This window comes from Hetaerina americana, unplaced genomic scaffold, assembly GCF_022747635.1.
Source record: "Hetaerina americana unplaced genomic scaffold, ioHetAmer1.1.p SCAF_11, whole genome shotgun sequence".
NCBI classification, from domain to species: domain Eukaryota; kingdom Metazoa; phylum Arthropoda; class Insecta; order Odonata; family Calopterygidae; genus Hetaerina; species Hetaerina americana.
In genome coordinates this window covers 4,939,638-4,959,551 of record NW_027286181.1, presented here as the reverse complement: position 1 = coordinate 4,959,551, position 19,914 = coordinate 4,939,638, and the positions used below count along the sequence as shown (strand labels likewise).

Below are 19,914 nucleotides of genomic sequence, written 5' to 3'. Positions count from 1 at the left end.
TTTATCCATAGGAAAACCCTCCGACCACAATGTAGCCCCTTATGCACGACCTTAAAAGAACTAACCTTGCAGTGATGACCCAGTTCATAGGGAATTTTCCCTCGTCAACCGGAGTACATCTAAAGCCATGCATCCATTTAAAAAAAAATAAAATTAATAATGTTTTCGCTGAAATGCAACGGCAAAATTCATGAAATGTAGGGTTTTAGGGACTTTTGCGAGATAGAAGATACTGCACTAAGGTTGAACGCAAGCACGCGTGAGCCAACTTGAAAGAAAATATTTCCGGCTTTCAATCTTCCTTTAAACCTTTTAAACCTCCCCGGGCTCGTGAGAATTCACGCCTGTGGATTTCATCCACAATCCATTTCACAGCACTCGATGGGCATTGGTGTCGTCGAGACAAAGCTTTCCGAATCTTTCCCTCCGTGCATTATTAAACAGCATCTGCGAGAACTGGAAATGTTCCTCACTGGGTTTTATACTGCTCACAGCAACATCATTGAATGTAGTTTGACTGAGTAAAACTAAAGATATCATTTACACAAATAAGAAATGAAAGATGGGGATAATTCCTGCAGTGCGCTATTCACTCCGAAAAAAGTACATATGCTCAGCACTTGCTTTTAATTGTACTATAAAAAACATGAAAAACAGAAGAAAAAAATGTACACTTAGGAAATTTGATCATCAAGGATGGCAAATTTTAATATTTAAAAATTTTCATAAGTTCTTTTAACTCATACAATAATAGGAAAAGTACCACCGTTATTAAGATCATTGAACTAAGCCATCAACATTTAGGGAAGAGTTATGGAGACCAATGCAAAAGAGTCGCGCTTAATTATACATTCAATATGAATAATGGAAACGAATCTAAACTGCTAAACTCAAAATGCTGACCTACACGAATACTGAGTTTTGGGAATGTAATATGATGGAATGGTAAGTACTCGTCATCCTGTACCTGGAAAAGTCAATAAGAGGAGCATAGTAAAAAAAGACTAGAAAGGTAGACGGTGAATATAATTGTCCGCTTCGTTCCATAGATGGCTTTGATGCAATGCGTAGAAAAGAGCCCAGAAGATATGCATGCATCGATGAATGGAACGGACTTAGTTCTTCAAGAACACATCATGAATATTGACACAAATGTAACTAAATTGCCAGTATGAGGAAGGAAGAAGGTGTCGGCAGATGTTTCATTAAAAGAAAAGAAGTGAGAAAAAGTAGAGTACGTACCTTTTCCTTTCCTAGGCAGTAACACATCATGATATTGAATGGGCTCAATGGATATTAAGCAGAGATTAAATAAGGGAGATAATAAGGCATTTGTCCCGTAAAGGTAACGCCTTTGCTTCAAAAAGACAAGAGTAGCTTTCAAAACATTGGCATTAGAGGAGGGTGCTGAAGTTAACCATGTGGATGGATATACTCGGGTTTGAAGGAGGAATTAGGAAATAATGAGAACAGGAGATGTAATCATGACGCACAGTAATGAAAAGAAGTGTGGTGTAGGTGGATGATGTTCTACATGAGCCAACAAAATTGTTAGAAACACACCAAAAGAGAGAATAGAAGGACCCTAAGAAGGCAGAGAGTTGAATCCGTGAAAAAAATCTCTGGATTGAAATTGAATCTGAAGACGATACATGCCTAAGTGTAGAGAAAAAATAATTAAATGATTGTTCTAACTGAAATGAAGGCACGGAAAAGAGATGGAGTCACGGTTTACTTTTTTGGCTACCTTGGATCACCTCAATCCAATCTATACTCCATCATGCTAGGGTGGATTGCTGGCTATAATTACCTCAAAATGATCATACAATATATTTCACCCAATCGTCTGTTATTTTGAAGAAAATCTTGGACTTAGCGTAATTATTTGAATTTGCTTGGACATTGACAAAAGATATTTTCCAGTCATATAGACGTGACTGATACAGTTTTGACCAGCACCCAATCGTCTCATTAGTTGTCCCGTTTCCCTTTTTATTTCAGTTGCATTTAAAATGTCACCCTGCATTGCCAATTCTTTTTACTCCCACGTCACGGGTCGGGTACGCTGAAGTCAAAGCCCTTCACCTCCCTGAAGTGGGTGTTATCTACTGTGGTTGGAGTCCTTAAGTTAATTCTCACATCGACTAGGTCAAATGTTTCCTACTTATACCAAGGGTATAAGCTCTTTCTAGACACTTGCATGCATTTTGCACTTGCAAATTTTTGCATGCATAATTTTTACGCACTCAGCATGGTAAAATTACATCATTTCTTTCATTCAACCTAAATGCATCAAAATATATTGCTTTTACATTTCCTTGCCAGTGTAACGTTTTCATTGCTGTTATTATGCGAAGTAGCAAGTCTTTAGAACGGGGCAGTAATATCTGTGATGAAATACACTCCCATCCTCTGCGTTATAACAGCTACGTGACAAAAGTAATGATATCTACAATCCCTTTATCAAGTCTGTAAGTGGAACCTCACAAACAAATACACAAAAATTAATGGAGAAATTAATTGCGCTCATCGGGAGAGGGTATGGAATATACCGGCGTAACTACCTCTATAATGAGAAATTGGAAGATAAAAGGAATTACGGATGAAATACTCTCTGGACTGGATGCAATATGCAATTGCGCTTAGGGTCAAGTGATGGAGCTCTAGTGTTTTTTTCCGCGAGAGAATTTATTTCAAAGTTTCTACATCACGGTCCTACCTTTACCTTTCGAAAAGATACTCGTGCATTTTAATGGCAAAGTACGAAAAACAGTTCGTATAATTATTTTAACCTTACTTGATGATGCTTCGAGTATTTGGCTGGGGAAAAGATGACGGGGTTTGAAAACAACTATAGATATATATATATATATATATATATATATATATATATATATATATATATATATATATATATATATATATATGCTTTCGTAGACGTAACACGGAAGTGCCGAATAGTACAATACACAGTAACACACAATATAGAAACACAAAAAAAGAAGAACACTCACGTTATTTCTTGATATTTCGACGGAAACAATCCGTCTTCCTCTGAAGATATAGAAGTAATATATATATATATATATATATATATATATATATATATATATATATATATATATATATATATATATATATATATACAGTTATTTTGTGATCTATTGTGCCGTATATATATATATATATATATATATATATATATATATATAGAGTCTCTCTTGAAGAAGGCCCCTGAGAGGGCCGAAAGCTCGAACAATTTACCGTGTAAGTGTTCTTTTATATGTGTCTATTCTTTTCTATTTGTGTTATGTTGTGTCAGCCAATTATTGTGCCGCTCGTATGAGTTTTTCCGTACAATCGTTATATATATATATATATATATATATATATATATATATATATATATATATATATATTATATATATAACGGCACAATAGAACACAAAATGAAACAGGTAACATATAAAACAGAGAGGACACTCTCATTGTACATTGTGTATATAGTATATATATATATATATATATATATGTGTGTGAGTGTGTGTGTGTGTGTGTGTGAATATATATTAGGTAATCTACCGGTTAAGGTAGGTTTTTGGATGGACATACTATAATTACTAATTAAATAATATGTGACTCCAAGCAAAACTCAAAAATCAGGTCCCTCTTCAGCTCTGAGACTTTCTTCCTCCCTTCATCCCGTCCAACATCCCTATCCTGTTCCTTCCCTTTCCTCGTTTGCCTAACATTCTCCCCTCAATTACAGTCTTCAACATCCCGCTGCCGGTCAATACACCCTTCAGCCACTTTTCCTGCTTCCATAGGATTGCTCCCAACAAACCCCTCTCTTCGCCCACCATACCAAGTACTTCCTCGTTTGTTTTCTTCTCTGTCCATTTCACCTTCTCCATTCTTCTCCAAACCCACATTTCAAAAGCCTCCAATCTACGTCTATCCTCCTGCTTCAATGACCACGTTGCCGCACCGTACATAGCTACGCTCCATATCAAAGCTTTTACGGGTCTTTTCTTAACATCCTTACTCAACGTCTCCGTCATCAACTCCCTCCTCCTTGTGAAAGCCTCTTTGCCTAGCGCAATTCTTCTCCTTACGTCGTACTTTGACCGTGTTGGTCCAAAACACTACCGATAGCCGTAAACTGTTCTACCTGCTCTAGTTTTTGCCCTCCTATTTTAATGTTTAGCTTAGCCCGACCTCATCACCATCTCTTCCTTCGCCTACCGTCGCATTCCAATCCCCCATCACTATCAAATGTTTCCCTGCAGGAACACACGCGATCATGTCCTCTAACTGATCGTATATCCTATCGACCTCTTCTTCCTTATGTTTGCTCGGTGGGATGTATACCTGAATGATAACTAAGTTCGTCGGTTCTGCTTTTATCTCCAATAGTAGTATTCTATCCGTTACCTGCTCTATGTTGACTACGCTTCTCCCTACCTCTTCATTTAATACAATGGCAACCCCTCGTTGGCTCTCGTCCCCACCGCTTTATATTATTCTATACTTATCACTCCAGTAATCCCCGCTATCTTTCCATCTCACCTCGCATAGACCTAAAATATATCTATTTCCCCTTTCCATCTCTCGCTTAACATTCTCCAATTTCTCTGTCCTCATCATCGTCCTAACATTCCACGTTCCTATTTTAACTAATGTGGTCTTCTTCTCCTGCGTCTTCTGTCCTGCTGCTGTTGGTTTTCCCTTGCAAGGGTTTCGTGGGATGACGACCACGGAAGCCTTGCCTCCCCCGCTGCCGGGCCGGGACACACGGCCGATCGAGCCGAGCCCCGTGGTTGCCAGGACTCAAAATATCTCTATTGCCCATCATATTTTTCTCGGGAATGATAATTGAGGTGGTTTCCCGTTGCCTACCTCAATAGTGTTTTTAACGTGACACCATCACTTAATGGCCACCCCACTGGGGTCGGACGCCATTGCAGCCGCCTCACTGAGGAACAGACGCTGCGTGGACTACCTTTCGTCTGGCTCCTAACCTTCGACCTATCTGGCATGGGTGACCCTACCAGGAGCAATTATTATTACTCCCGCCAGCACAGCTCTAGGGGTCATCGGAACGCACAAGCCCTTCCACCACGTCAAGGTTGTATTCCGGGGAGGGTGTGTATATATATATATATATATATATATATATATATATATATATATATATACACACACCCTTCCCTCTAAATATATAACCATGAACACAGTAATCAACCCGATGGTCGGTTTGGTAGGTGACGGTATGGTACTAAGCCCGACGTCGTGTGAAATTCACACATCAGGGTAGGGGGGCCAGTTTCTTTCCCTGTGCCGGTTAAGGAAGGCTTTCCCAGGAAATTCTGGTACCCGAAAAATCACATAGTTTGGGTGAAGCTGCAGGTTCCTTGCCCGGGAATCGAACCAGAGACCCTCTGGTCTCTGTTTTAAACTGAACCGAACTTTTAAACCGAACTTGTATTAAATTTTGCGTAAAAAACGGATTTAGTGGCGCACGGACGTTGGAAATGTTGGAAAAGTGTTTCGGCAACGATTCTCTAAAAAAACGGTCGTTTACCAGTGGCACGAGCGGTTCAGAAGTGGTCGTGAGTCAATCGAAGATGATGAACGCAGTGGCAGACCATCGACATCGAAAGTCGGTGAAAAAATTGATAAAGTAAAAGAAATGTTGGTCAATAACCGCAAATTAACCATCAGAGAAATAGCGGAGGACTTGAACATTGCCTATGGATCCGCCCAAGACATTGTGGTTAATGATTTGGGTTTCCGTCGTGTAGCAGCAAAGTTGGTGCCAAAAGACCTCAATTTCATGCAAAAAAGAGACCGTGTTGACGTCGCAAAAGACATGATTTGCGAGGCTGAATCCGATCCCACATTCATCAAAAGGATCATTACTGGAGACGAGACGTGGGTTTATGAGTACGACACGCAATCCAGACATCAGGCAAGTGAATGGCGTTCACCAAATGAGCCGAGACCAAAAAAACCACGTCGTTTTCAGTCAAAAAAGAAGGCAATGCTGACGGTTTTCATGGATTACAACGGTGTAGTGCATCATGAATTTTTGCCAGAAGGCCAGACAGTAAACAAAGAGTATTATTTGGGCGTTATGAGACGTTTGCGTGAAGCAATTCGCCGAAAGAGACCAGAAATGTGGGCAGAAAACTCGTGGATTTTGCACCATGATAACGCACCGTCGCACAGTGCTATCATTATTCGTAATTTTTTGACGAAAAATGCAACAAATACCATCCAACAGCCACCGAATTCACCTGATTTGGCTCCCTGTGACTTCTTTCTGTTCAATCGAGTTAAAAAAACCATTACGGGGAACGCGTTTTAGCAGCCGAGAGGAAGTAATGGAAAAATCGCAGGAAGCACTGATGGACATACCGAAAACCGAATATAAAAAATGTTTCGAGGATTGGATCAAGCGCTGGCATAAGTGTGTTGCAGTCGATGGGGATTACTTTGAAGGGGACAATATAGATTTAGATGAATAAACTTGTATTTTTAATTTTCTGAATAAATTCCGGGAAATTTTTGATCAAGGTAGTATATATATATATATAATATAGTACAATACACAATAACACACAATATAGAAACACAAAAAAAGAAGAGCACTCACACGTTATTTCTTGATATTTCGACGGAAACAATCTGTCTTCATCTGAAGATATAGAATATATATATATGTATCATATATATATATATATATATATATATATATATATATATATATATATATATATTTGTCCATATGAATTTTATTCAAATTTCTCACTAAAAAATTATGAGAGATCTCTTTTTAATGTAGCATTTTTAAACAATTTCTATTTCGTAAGGTTGGTAATTATTCTTAAACTAAAGATAGCACTCGAACAAGTAGATTTGAGGATGAAATTTTTGTTCGAATCAATGCTTGATTACGATCCCGTGTTTGTAAATATTTTTTAACTTAACTTTTCTCTGAAAAAGTTTACTTATTAAACATTTTGTGATGAATGTTTGCGCCCCCTTTTTCGTTCTATTAAATCAGTTTCTTCTATTCATCACTTTTTCTAGATTCATAATTCAATTATTTGTTGCCTTAGTATCGCGATCTCGGGGGATATTGCCCCCGGATTAATGCTTGTTAATTTGCATCAAAAATCCAACCAAGTCTCTTTCCAAATTCCTCCAGCTTCCGACGGCTCCGTGGTCCAGCCAGTTCCTTCATCGTCAACCTCGCGGTAGCCGATCTGTGCAACTCCCTGCTCCATTCCATGGCTGCTGTTTCTTCTTTTCGCAAGGGTTGGGCCTTTGGCGAAGCTGGTGAGTGATAACTTGATCTCCATTTAAAAGCTTAATGAATGCAATGAAGTACTGAGTTTCACCCGATTCACTACTCTTAGTATGAAGGTCACTCCATCATCTTTCCTCGAACATCAAATTTCGGAAATGTTAAAGACGCTACACTAGATTTCGAAATATTAACCAATCCTTTCTTTACTTTCCTAATTCTTTCGTATTTACATTATTATGTAATAACGCTGACCTTCTCAAAATGACCTAAGTGCACTACCAATTAAATTAAATGGCTATGTTTTTCCTTTGTATTTTCCGAATATGTTATATATTTCATTTTCAGAGTATTTTATCTCCTGCTTAGGAATTATTGCATGATCTACCCTGATTAACGCCGTATCGAAATTCACGGGTAAAAATCCTATTCATTGTTCTGTATCTACTTTTATCCATCCCCCTTCTCATTACTGCAATGGCATCACTCGATCTGATTTGCTGTTTTGTGCGTACATTAACTGACTTCTACCCAAGGTTCCCTTTGCGCTCCTCCACCTCATTTTAATGATCCTTAGCATTCTTACTCAAGTTTCAAAATAAACAAGTTACAAGTGACAAACCACTCAACTAAAGTAATCTTATGTTCTCTTGTCACACGTGGTCGGCCTTGCCTTCTTCTATACTGCTTAATTTCTTTATTGATTTTAATACTCGAGCTCAAATCTTCAAAAATCAATCTTTCATTTATTACAAACCCTACCAGTGGGCTCACTAAAATCTTCCGTCCATTCTTTCATCAAAATCCTCTCAACTCTTGCAGAATTCTGCAAAATTTTATTTACGTGTTCTAAAAGACTTAGTTGTATTTTCTCAAAACGCTATTTTTACTTCATTATCAGTTATGGCTGGAGTGAGACTAATTTTTCTCTGCTCGTATTCTCTTTTTGTATTCTTCGTACCTAATGGTCTCACAGCAATTCTTATGCGTACGTTTCAGCCGTTACTTAAGTTCTGAACATGATAATTGCATCTGTCTCATGACTATGTCTAATAATGGGGATTGTTTCAATATTTTTTATTCTTGACAAATCCTCTATTGTATCGCGTTCTAATCTCCCTGTTACCCTAATTTCCTCGTGCTGACCTTTCCTTTTCCCTTTTGCTATCTCACCTCTTATTAATTTTCTTAAATTTCTTCCCCATGACTCGGTTAACTTATAAACCCCTTTTTTATGTCATTACTTCCCTGATTCTTTCGTATTCACATTAATAATTAATAACACTGACCGAACCTTCTCGGTCAGCGTCATTAAATATTAATTCCTACTCTACAGCTAATTGATTCTTAATTTCTGAAGGATTTTCGTATCTACTTTTCCTTCAATTTTCTCTTTAAAGTACTTCAACTATTTGTAATACATTTTTGCACCAAGGTTGAGCTCTTCATATTTTCATATTCAGATAATATGCCATCACCTACTTCTTGGTATTACCTCATTTTTATTTTTTTCGAATGTCCTGCATTAATTTTACACATTTTTATTGAGAAAATATTTTTATATCATTTCTTAAATTATAATTACTTAATATCTTCCCTTTTCAATTCTATTTATTATTTCATATATATATATATATATATATTCTTAATATCTTCCCTTTTCAATTCCTTTTATATTTATTCATAGCCAATAAATGTCGGATATTCATCCTGACTTAATAAACTAACAATTATGGACGATTTTCCTTTAATCATTGTGTCATGGGTCGCATAAACCAGTTGGTAACATGCGGAGGTTCACTACGTTGCTTATGTATTCTTACTTCTTTCAAATTCCTTGATCCATTGTCCAGTAATATTGAAATCATTTACTTTTTTAAGTTAGTATTCATTTGATGAAAATTTTGATAATCTTTCATCAATGATTGTTATCAATACTTTTTAGGAAAATATTAATCATTCTTGAAATAAAAGATAAAATGTGTATTTTGGAAATTAACCAAATGTACAAATGCGTTGTGTTTTCATAACTAGCAAATACATTTTTATCCAAATATTTTTTTCTAATTCATTTAATTGAAAAAGAATTTAAAATGTTTTTCTGCTCTCTATTGATATTGTTTGGATCAGTGCAACGCTGTCTTAATTGCAGAATGTTTTCAGGAATTAATGATGCAACTCCAGCGTACATTAAACCCCGATCCCTTTGCCCTTCTCCACACCCAGGGTGTGTCATATACGCCAGCGGAGTGGGTTACTTTGGCCTCCTGTCCATCGTCACCCTAGCAGCCATCGCGGTCGAGCGCTACATGGTCATCACTGCAAAGCCATTGTCTGGAAACTGGAAGATGACCCAGTATGGAGCGAGAAAGGTAATGGAGCTCAAGCTTTAAAGTCTAACTCGATTTCTCCTCTATCTTAACGACGCCATAGACACGGGCAATAGACATTTGTAGGCTAATATCTATCAAGAGTAAATAAAGACCCTTATTTAATCCTATTTTGCGAACATGCCAGGTGTGTGAGTGTGTATATATATATATATATATATATATATATATATATATATATATATATATATATATATATATATATATATGTATAACGATTGTAAGGAAGAACTCACACGAGCGGTGCAATAATGGGCTGACACAATATAACACAAATAGAAAAGAAGAGACACATTTAAAAGAACACTCACACGGTAAATTGTGAGTCTCACTTGAAGAAGGCCTCTGAGAGGGCCGAAAGCTTGAACAATTTACCGTGTGAGTGTTCTTTTAAATGTGTCTATTCTTTTCTATGTGTGTTATATTGTGTCAGACCATTATATATATATATATATATATATATATATATATATATATATATATATATATATATATATATATATATACATGTTAACGGTTTATGATATATACGTATGTATTTATCAAGATATTTTTCCTGTTTAAAAAAATAAAGATAAATACCTTCTTCAGTTGAAGAACGTCCTTTCATTCAATAAATTGGTAATACTACCAAAAATTGTAATCACTCCTCGTTTTAGTTTCTCTCTTTTTTTGTGGTCTATTTTTTTCATTTACAAACGTGTGTGCAAAGCCTGTTCAATCGAACTGCTCAAAAATGTAATTTTTCATTAAATTCTATATCTATTAGCACAAACGTGATCATACATATATAACTACAACATTGCAAAATATAATATACATATCTAACTCATCCACATAAATTCCAAAGAAACTGCGGGAGATGCCGCAACAGTGACTTTTAACAGAGTCATCAGCTAATGTGCATTTCAATGCAACAATTTCAGAGTGTAAAAATCGTTCGCCTTGATCGAGATTCGAACCCGGATCCCTCAATGTACGGTCGAGTGCTTATTTAAGTCATCTAAGTGCCTAGTTTATTCAGTTAAACTATCGAGGCGTCCTCTTAAACTCTGAAATTTTCGGGGCTTTAAAGGAACAAGATGTTGGGAATGATTTTTACACTCTGAAATTGTTGCATTGAAATGCATATCAACAGCTAACTCCGTTAAAAGTCACTGTTGCGGCATCTCCCGTAGTTTCTTTGGAATTTGTTTAAGGTATAAACGGCCTGAGTGTTTAAAATTTGGCTTTAACCTCGTGGACTGTGCCGCTTCGCGCACGACTACGAATACATGTGACATTGCATGTACGGTATTTCGTCACAACATCTTGATCCTTTAAAAGCCCCCAAAATTTCAGAGTTTAAGAGGACGGCTCAATAGTTTAACTGGCTAAAGCACTCGAGCGGACATTAAAGGATCCGGGTTTCAATCCAGTCAAGGCGAATGATTTTTACACTCTGAAATTGTTGAATTGTCATCCATATAATATAATATATTTGCGGATGAGAGCTATATATACATACATATATAATATGTGTGTATATATGTATGTTTACTTTTCTTTTTTTACTTGTTTACTTGTGTCTATAACACCCGGGTTACCCAACGTTTGATGCGGACCGAGAAACCATAGAACCATTGTGATAGGTTGCCATAGAACCTAACCAAGATTTCGACTTTTTATCTCTACAGACATTATTTTTGTAATCCATATCATTAACTATCTACCCTCTCCTAGACAGGTTTTTACTCCTGTCTATCTTCTCGTATCCTTACTGGAATATTCTATTCTTCCCTTTTCTTCCACTCGCCTTTCCATCATTCCCTTCATGCAGATTTCATTCGTCCCCAAGCGCACCTGCGCTATCTGGTAATGCCACAAAGCCAGCCTTCTATTTACGATGCACTACAATAACAGCAATGGTACTTGGGATTATATGGAGCTCCAATGACCAATGCAAATGCTCTTTGGAAGTGTGCACCGTTCCAACGGCCGTTGCTGCGGAGGTAAACGCATTAATACGCCTTGGCCTCCATTCAAAGAACTCTAACGTCCAAGAAGAAATTCTAACCTGCGATACGTGGATAAACTCGCGTGAGTTCATGAACGAGACTAAGAAGCGTTTTCAATAAAACAAACAATAACCTCTGTAACTATTTAAGTAACCAATGCCCAAGGATATACTTCAGAAACGGAATTCAGGCGAGGAAGATTTTAATTAGCATAGTGTGATGTTCCGTCAGCCGGTTGCTGATTTACTTTCACTTCACTCGTTTCCCATTAGTTCATTTACAAATTCTGGAGGATAGTTCAATATCGACCATCCTCGTCGTCCACGTTTTCAAGCAGAGAGAGGTTAAATTCAAATCATGTATTTTCAGTCAATTACCTTAAATCTCACGGCCTACGAACCATACCCAACCGTATCGGCAACATGATGCGAAGCAAAAATAAAAACTGGTAACATCCGCTGGACCACTGATCCTCGGTCAACAATTTCAAAGGTTATTTCAACATGTGTTTGGCTTCGGCTCTAGGAGATTTGACGTGAAATGCGCAAGTCTGATTTGATGCCAAAGGGAGTGTATATTTGCGATATCAGGAGTTATATTAGGCATATTAAAAAAAGCACAGAAGCGTTCCGTGAGCATTTAAATGTGCGCCAAGTTGGGCGCTCACTTCATACCCTTTCACCCCTCTTACCTCTTAAATTCAACACGGGAGGTTGGGAGGCGGGGGCAATAATCCGACCTCATCGTGTATTCAGCGAAAAAATAAAAAAGGACCACGGTTGAAAAAACTAGAGAACGGATAATCTGACGGAGAGGACGAGAGTGAGGAATTTGTTTGGATAACGAGGAATTCGAAGGGGAGGAATGATGCGGATATCCCCAAGAAAGAGACGCTCTGTTCGGGGGCGGGAGTGAATGGAGCGATCATCAATGGGGACCGAATAAAAGAAAAGAGGGCTGGAGAGACACGTCACGACTCACTCACAAATTTCACCGAGCAAGCAATTTCTCCCGAAATCCTTTTACATCCCGGATCCGTGTTGGCAAACTCCCTCCCCTTTCCCTCTCACCCCATCCCCACCGCGGTCACCCTCCTGGGATTAGGATTATATAGCGGTGGGCGTAAAGGTAGAGGCGTGTGGGAGGAGACGGGAGGAGGGAAAGGGGATTGGGAGCGGAAAGTCGCGGAATCTAAGTTTTGTGCCGAGATTAGCAGGCGTCAAATTATACTCCGAGCGGATATAATCGCTGGCGGGCCCCTTTCACCCGCCGATCCCCAAATTTTTCACATTCAATCCCGACTTGTCGCAATAAATAAAAAGGGGGACTGATATTCCACGACGCGCCATCTTGCCTCATGCGATGGGGGGCGGAGAGGGAGGAAGGAAGCATTCCTCCCTCTTGCTCCAGAGGAACGATCGATTCGCGTCACGAAGACGAAAAAATTACGTTGGGATTGGAAATGAATCTCCTCAGCCGACAGAGGTGCGATTTCATTTCCTTTCGATTCACAATTACAAAATATTCGGTGGCAGGGAAAAGAGAACCATTGTTTTTCTATGGGACGGCTAGCAGAATGATATGTTGGATGCAGTATGAGCGATTACAACTCCCGTTTACCAATGAATCTATAATGGGGATGATTAAATTTCTCGAGGCTTCCACAGCGAAATCATACCCTTTAATTTTTTTAAACTGGAAATGTTAAGTCATCATATCAGTCGTAATAACAGAGACGAAGCCTAAAACAATTTTTCACTTGATAAAGATTTATTCCCGACTAGTTTCGATGCCCTGCATCATTTTTAAGTGAAGCTCTCTCTGTACTGAGTCCAATATATATATATATATATATATATATATATATATATATATATACACATAAATATATATATACACATAAATAGTGAGTCGCGGTAGTCCAGTGGGTAGAGCGTTGGACTGCTGACCGGAGGGTCCCGGGTTCAATTCCCGGGCAAGGCACTCTGGGCACCTGCGGCTCCACCCAAGCTAAAGTGATTTTTCGGGTACCAGGTCTTCCCGGGAAACCATAACCGGCACAGGGAAAGGAACTGGCCCCCCTACCCTGATGTGTGAATTTTCACACGCCGTATAGGGCTTAGTGCTGGGTGATCTCTACCATCACCTACTAAACCGACCTTCAGGTTGATTACTGTGTTTATGGTTCTTTTTATACACATAAATATATATATATACACATAAATATATATATATATATATATATATATATATATATATATATATATATATATATATATATATCTGTGTGTGCATAATATAGTAGGTAGGGAAACCAGGATGTCTCCACGTGCTGGAAGGGGTTAGGCGAGTGGGAAAAAACGAAGCTCTGGAGAATGGGAGAAAAAAGCCAGGTAAACCTGGGAGGTTGAGGTAGAGGAAGATGGGAAGACAAAGGAATACGAAGGGTCCTGTTGGCTGCGATGAGACGGTCTTTTCCTCTTATTTGAATTCCTTATGGCGTCCATCGTCCCGTCACCCCACGGTGTGTGGGGAAGGGGGATGGTGTCCTGCGGTGTCGGCTCGGGTCCATTGGTCGATAGGTCTCTTTCGCTGGAGATTATCCTTATTAAGTGGACAATTGTAATAGTCTTCGTCTCTGATATTATGGAACAGTTCCACCACATCACACATGAATCTGTAATTTATAATATCAGTCGTCATAAACACGTATCATAAATCCTGATTGGTTTCTCTAACTGTCCATTAATTTACCTAATCGCCGAATCTCTTCGTGAATGCATATTTCTTTTGTTTGGCATCTGGTATGCTTTCTCCACGACTAAAGAATCATGCTGAAAATTTAAAATTTCTTTCGATTCGTGAACCCATTATTAATAGTAAATGACATAAAAATTATGAATCATAGTAAAATATATAATTTATTTCATTTTGTGACTGGCAGATAATTCAGACCCAGATCTTAGAAAAATGGATCAAATCCAGGCGTTGTGCTCGGAAATCCGTGTTAAGGCTATATTTGTGGTATTTTATGGGTAAAAAAAACCCTGAGAATCATCAGACTTTAGAAGAAAAAAAGCACGGACTACAAACCTTGAATTGTGGACCTCGCATACCCTCGGAATCAATGATACGTGAGCTCGCATATCAAAATGCGCCCGTCTTAATTGTCATTATGTAATCTTACCTCCGCATCTGATTGACTATTGCAAATGAAATTGTTAACATGACATATCTAGCATATTATATGTGACTACAACACATAAGCCTTTAATCACGCCCACCATTTTGCGGGTTTTCGTGTTTAAATGTGTATCTGACCAATTTGACTCATTTTCCTTCTCATGGTTATACGTACCTTGAAATGCACTGTACCTCTTTAATGGCTCTTGGATGACATTCCACCCATGACACCCTCCAATCTACCACACCTATTATTTCGCTTATCTAACAATGTTTTCAGGCCTTCATTGACCGAATTTGGAGGAGCTCTTTCTTAAACTCCTCACTCAACGTTCCTGTCAACGATCCCTCCTAGTAAAAAGCTTCTTTGTCAAGCGCAATTCTTCTCCTTTTATCCCTTCTACTAAGTCTATTTTGATCCAAAACACTTCTGAGATACGTAAGCTCTTCGACCACGCTCCAGTTTATGAAATCCTACTGTAATATTCAATTTTATCTTTCTCCCTCTCGAAAATCTCATATCTTTGTTTTGTTTACATTTCTAATCATCCCATACCTATCACATTGAATTTTGAATGCGCTCAGCAATGTTTGCAAATGTTGCTGAGCGCATTGACCCACTGGAAAATCAAAATTGCTCATCAGGAAACTATACTGATTTTAGGAATTCCCGCCGATTTTCTTTCCGATCAACAGTTCTTCCCATACTCCTTTCAAAATGTCCTCCTTATAAACGTTGAACAGCGCAGGTGATAATAGACAACCCTGCCTAAATCCTCTTCCTAAGACGGTCCTTCTGGACTCTCCCTCCCTAATTCGCACCGAAGCAGTTTGAGAAATGTGTAGGTTGCGAATACGTCTCCTATCCCTCCAATCTACTCCATTTTTCTGCAATCCATTCAGTAATTTTACCCAAAGCACTCTGTCAAACGACTTTTCGAAATCAATGAAATATATCCTGATTATATTCTATTTATCTTTCTATTTTTCCGGGTTCCGGCCCTGGTGGGGGCGGGGTAACGCCTACCAAAGGGTCGCGGGTTCAATTCCCGCCTGGGTGGGTTTTTCTCCACCTAGGGCTTGGGTGTTTGTAAATGTGACCATTGTTAATATTCCGATGTAAAGGCCGCAAAAAATAAATAAATATAAGTAGCATCATTACTTCTATGGCACCACGCGTACCTCTTCCCTGACTAATCCCAAACTTATCTTCCCCTAAGCATTAATTTGCCTTGCTCCTTTAAGTGATCATCCTAAGAACCTCTTCAGCTACGTGCGGAGTCAAAATTACTGTTCCAAACCAACACATACTGCCGTCTGTACCTTTTTTGAAATAAGGAATAACACTGATCTGACGAAACCTTCCAGCCTAATACCTCTCTAACAAATGCTACGAATTAGTCCATAAAAACTATTACTCCCACCTTTCCCTGAACTTTGACTAGTTCCGTAGGAATTTTGTTTACCCCCGCGGCCTTTAGTTCTTGATTTCAATTCCCTTGATGACATTTCTATCTCACTGTCGGGTAAACCTGGGCCTAAACTATCCTCATCTACGTCCTATTCTTGTTCCTTCTCCAACCTTGCTAGTCTAATATTTTTACCACATAGTTTTTGTATATGATCCTCCCACCTCTCTTGAATCTTCTCTGATTCAAGAAATTTTTTTCCTGACTTGTCTTTGATTGATTTCCACAATTTTCCTTTTATACTGGCAGTGCTTTCACCTTCCAGTAGAGCACAACAATGCCATACCTTCTATGTAAACTTTAAGGAAAACTTTGCTGGAAGGTCATTGAGATTGGGATTTGAATACATGTAAATACATATGACAATAGTTATCTAGTTTTCGAGATAGAGAAAGGCTAAGTTAAACGTTAAAATACGACCTATGTCCTAAATGTGTCCTAAAAGTATCCAACCTGCATTTTTAATAATATTTTTGTGACGGTGTTGTGCACTACAAATTTGCTCAAAGAGATCAGACGATCAACAAAAAATATTACGTTGAAGTTCTGAAAAGATTGCGTGATGCCGCGAGAAGAAAACGACCGCGTCTCTGGTCAAGCGGTGACTGGCTTCTTCACCACGATATAACGCGCCAGTGCATTCATCGAACCTTGTACAGAAATATTTTGCGAGACACAGGAGATTGTACAGCTTCGCCAGCCTCCGTACAGTCCCGACATAGCTCTCTGCGACTTTTAGATGTTCCCAAAATTGAAAATGGCGCTCAAAGGAAAGCGGTTTAACGGCATAGAGTAATGCGACGCGCAAGCTGAAGGCCATTGCATAATCTGCGTTCGAGGACTGCTTTAAGATGAGGAAGCACCGCTGGGAGGTCGTGGTTCAATCAAATGGGGACTACTTCGAAGGATGCCGCGGCCCGGATGACGAAGAAGATTAGCACCAATGCGGAGATATGAACGCAGGTCGGATAGTTTTCGGACATGCCTCGAATGAGTGATAAACTAGGGCAGATGGAACATTTGACCTATCTTGGAAGTTTTCCGGTTCCATATGGTCAAAACTTAGAGGCATTAGAGGAATCATTGCGATAAGCAAAGAAGCTTCCACAAGGTGGAGGGAATTCCTGACAAGGATGTTGAGTAATGAGGTTAAGAAAATTCCCTCCAAAATTTTGATATGCAGCGTGGTTAAAGGAGGATGATAGGTTTTGATTGGAGGCCTTTGAAATGATTATATGAAAAGGGGTGGAAAAGGTTAAGTGAACAGAAAGGAAAACATACGAGGAAATGCTAATATTTATGGAAGGGGACTGTTGGGAGAAATCCAAAGGAGGCAGGAAAGATGCGAATTTTGATTGGCAAAGGGATGTTGAAGACTGCGATTGAGGCGAGAACGTTGGGCAAACGAGGAAGGGGAAGAAATAGGATAAGCTTGTTGGACGAAATTAATTGAGGACGGAAGGATGCTGAATGCAAGACTGTGTCGGATGCCAGGTTGCTCTTTGTGAAAGAGGTAAGGAAATTATTTTTTTTACCGTTGTGTACCGCTGTGCCCATCGAAAATCTACCTTAACCGATAGACTTCCAAGAAATTTATAAATAGTAACTTACTAATAAAGTCTTTCTTCTTTCGCAGATATGAGTTTTAAAAACTTCTGAACATAATTTACATCAAATAAAGTATGATTTTAATTTTTCCATATTTGTTGGGCAAGGTCGTTTTTATTTTCTTTCTCTACAGCTTTATTAAACCACGGAAATATTTCACCGTGTGAAACGCACCCTACTTGAATCAATGTAAAATCTTTTATTTATATTTCCATGAGTTGCCCATATTTTGAAGCCCACGCCCATATGTTTGCAATTCATCCCGATGTTCATCGAGGTTTACCTCGGTCGCTTTATCGTTTGTAAGATTAATGCAAAATACGGTGTAACTCTGCAGGAACAAGTTTTGAAAGTATACGCCCGTCTCCTACCTGCAAAACCCACACACCCTTACGCCAATGTGTGCACTCTGCATGATAAGTATAGGCCTATTCCCTTTTCCCAACCCTTTTCCCGATCTAGAATTCTCCATTCCCCCAACATATCACGTATAACTAAAAGAGCTCCTTTCGTTCTGCAGATACCAGGGGCTTTCTAAGACCGAAAACTGAGGGAAATATGCATCTCGTGCGCCTGAAAATAGCGTGAAAAATTCCCCCTATGTTGTACGGGTCCATTCACCGTTGCGCCGCCCTTCCCGCTCGCCTTTAAAGCACACATCCCGATCGGAGAGCGAGCTCATGCCCCGCTGGCCTTATTCGCGGAAAACGTGCGTTTCTCTTGCCCTCCGCATGGCGGCGCCACCTTCCGCACCCCCTTCCGTCCCTAGCGTTGTGGGAGGGGGCTCGACTAGCGTTCGCTTTTCATCCTTCGCCCTCCCCTGCCGAAACCTCCCCCACTCACCCTTCCCATAGACCTCCCTTTCTCCGTATTGTACCCGTCGTATAAGCACTCTCTTTATGCATCTTTATGTATCGTCCATATCCTTCATAATCTGTTCTTTTGTGTCCTTCGCTCGTGTCGAACTTCATACAACTAGTCTCTGTCTCGGGGATGAATGCATTTTTTATTACGCTAAATTATCCACCTCAGCCTATTTCCATTTATTTTATCCTCTTTCTTTGAGCATGGTTTTCTTCACTAAAAATTTTAGTCTGCAACCGTAGCATGTGGTTGTCGTAGTAAAAAGTAGAACCCAAAACGTAATTTAAGCAGTAACTCCGTCAATATGTCAATTAGTAGCGTGAAAAAAACTCTTCTCGTACAAATTGTTGTCATACATGTCGAAGTGTTCAAAATTTCACGCGTACGTAATGTTTCTCACTTCTTTATTAAGCATAACTTGACACATTTTTTTATATGAGAGATAGTATTCATAGCGGCTTAGAGATATTCTTCCTCTGTTAGTGTACTTAAAAGATGTCGTCAAATAATCAATTTTTGGAACTAAAAAACTTGTTTTTTGACATTCTATGTAATTTATAATTCATAATAAAATTAGATAAGGCACTATGCTTCTATCGTAATTCAAAGGGGCAAATGGATGTACAGAAAAATAGCATGAATATTTTTGGAAATCGACAACATTTTCTCCAAAAATATAACTTCTTGCAGTTATGTGAACGCTATTATTGTGTGAAATGATCAAAAATATAAATTACAAGTTTTTGCACTTGATCTACAAAGATCTACAGACTTGCCCAGAGCTGCTTATCAGCCCACATTCAAAAACACAACAGGCAAAAGGTGAACGGTATTGAAAAACTTTACGGCTTATTCTGGGAAATCTTTAGTCAGCTTGTTGCAATGAAAGTCTAAATAAAATGAAAACGACTGGTATTCAACTCTCTCTCCCGCCTCCGACTCCCGTCTGAATCCCATTCATAGTGCCCAACCAGCTCCGCACCATCGCTAAGTCCCCCTTCCCATATCCTTCTTCAGTCTCCCCCTTCCCTCCAGTCCTCTCTTTCCTCGATATGCATGTATTTGTTGCCTTCTTTCTGTTCGCGTACCAA

General features: G+C 38.9%; 1 protein-coding gene across 1 annotated transcript in view; it reads left to right on the top strand.

Moving 5' to 3' along the window:
* Positions 1–19,914, top strand: part of LOC139701071 (rhodopsin-like) — a 113,991-nt gene that overhangs the window by 14,138 nt on the left and 79,939 nt on the right. Inside the window, exons 3-4 of the mRNA XM_071599646.1 lie at positions 7,214–7,344; positions 9,539–9,684. Of these exons, the coding sequence (XP_071455747.1) occupies positions 7,214–7,344; positions 9,539–9,684 (277 nt within the window). The remainder of the gene's footprint in view (positions 1–7,213; positions 7,345–9,538; positions 9,685–19,914) is intronic.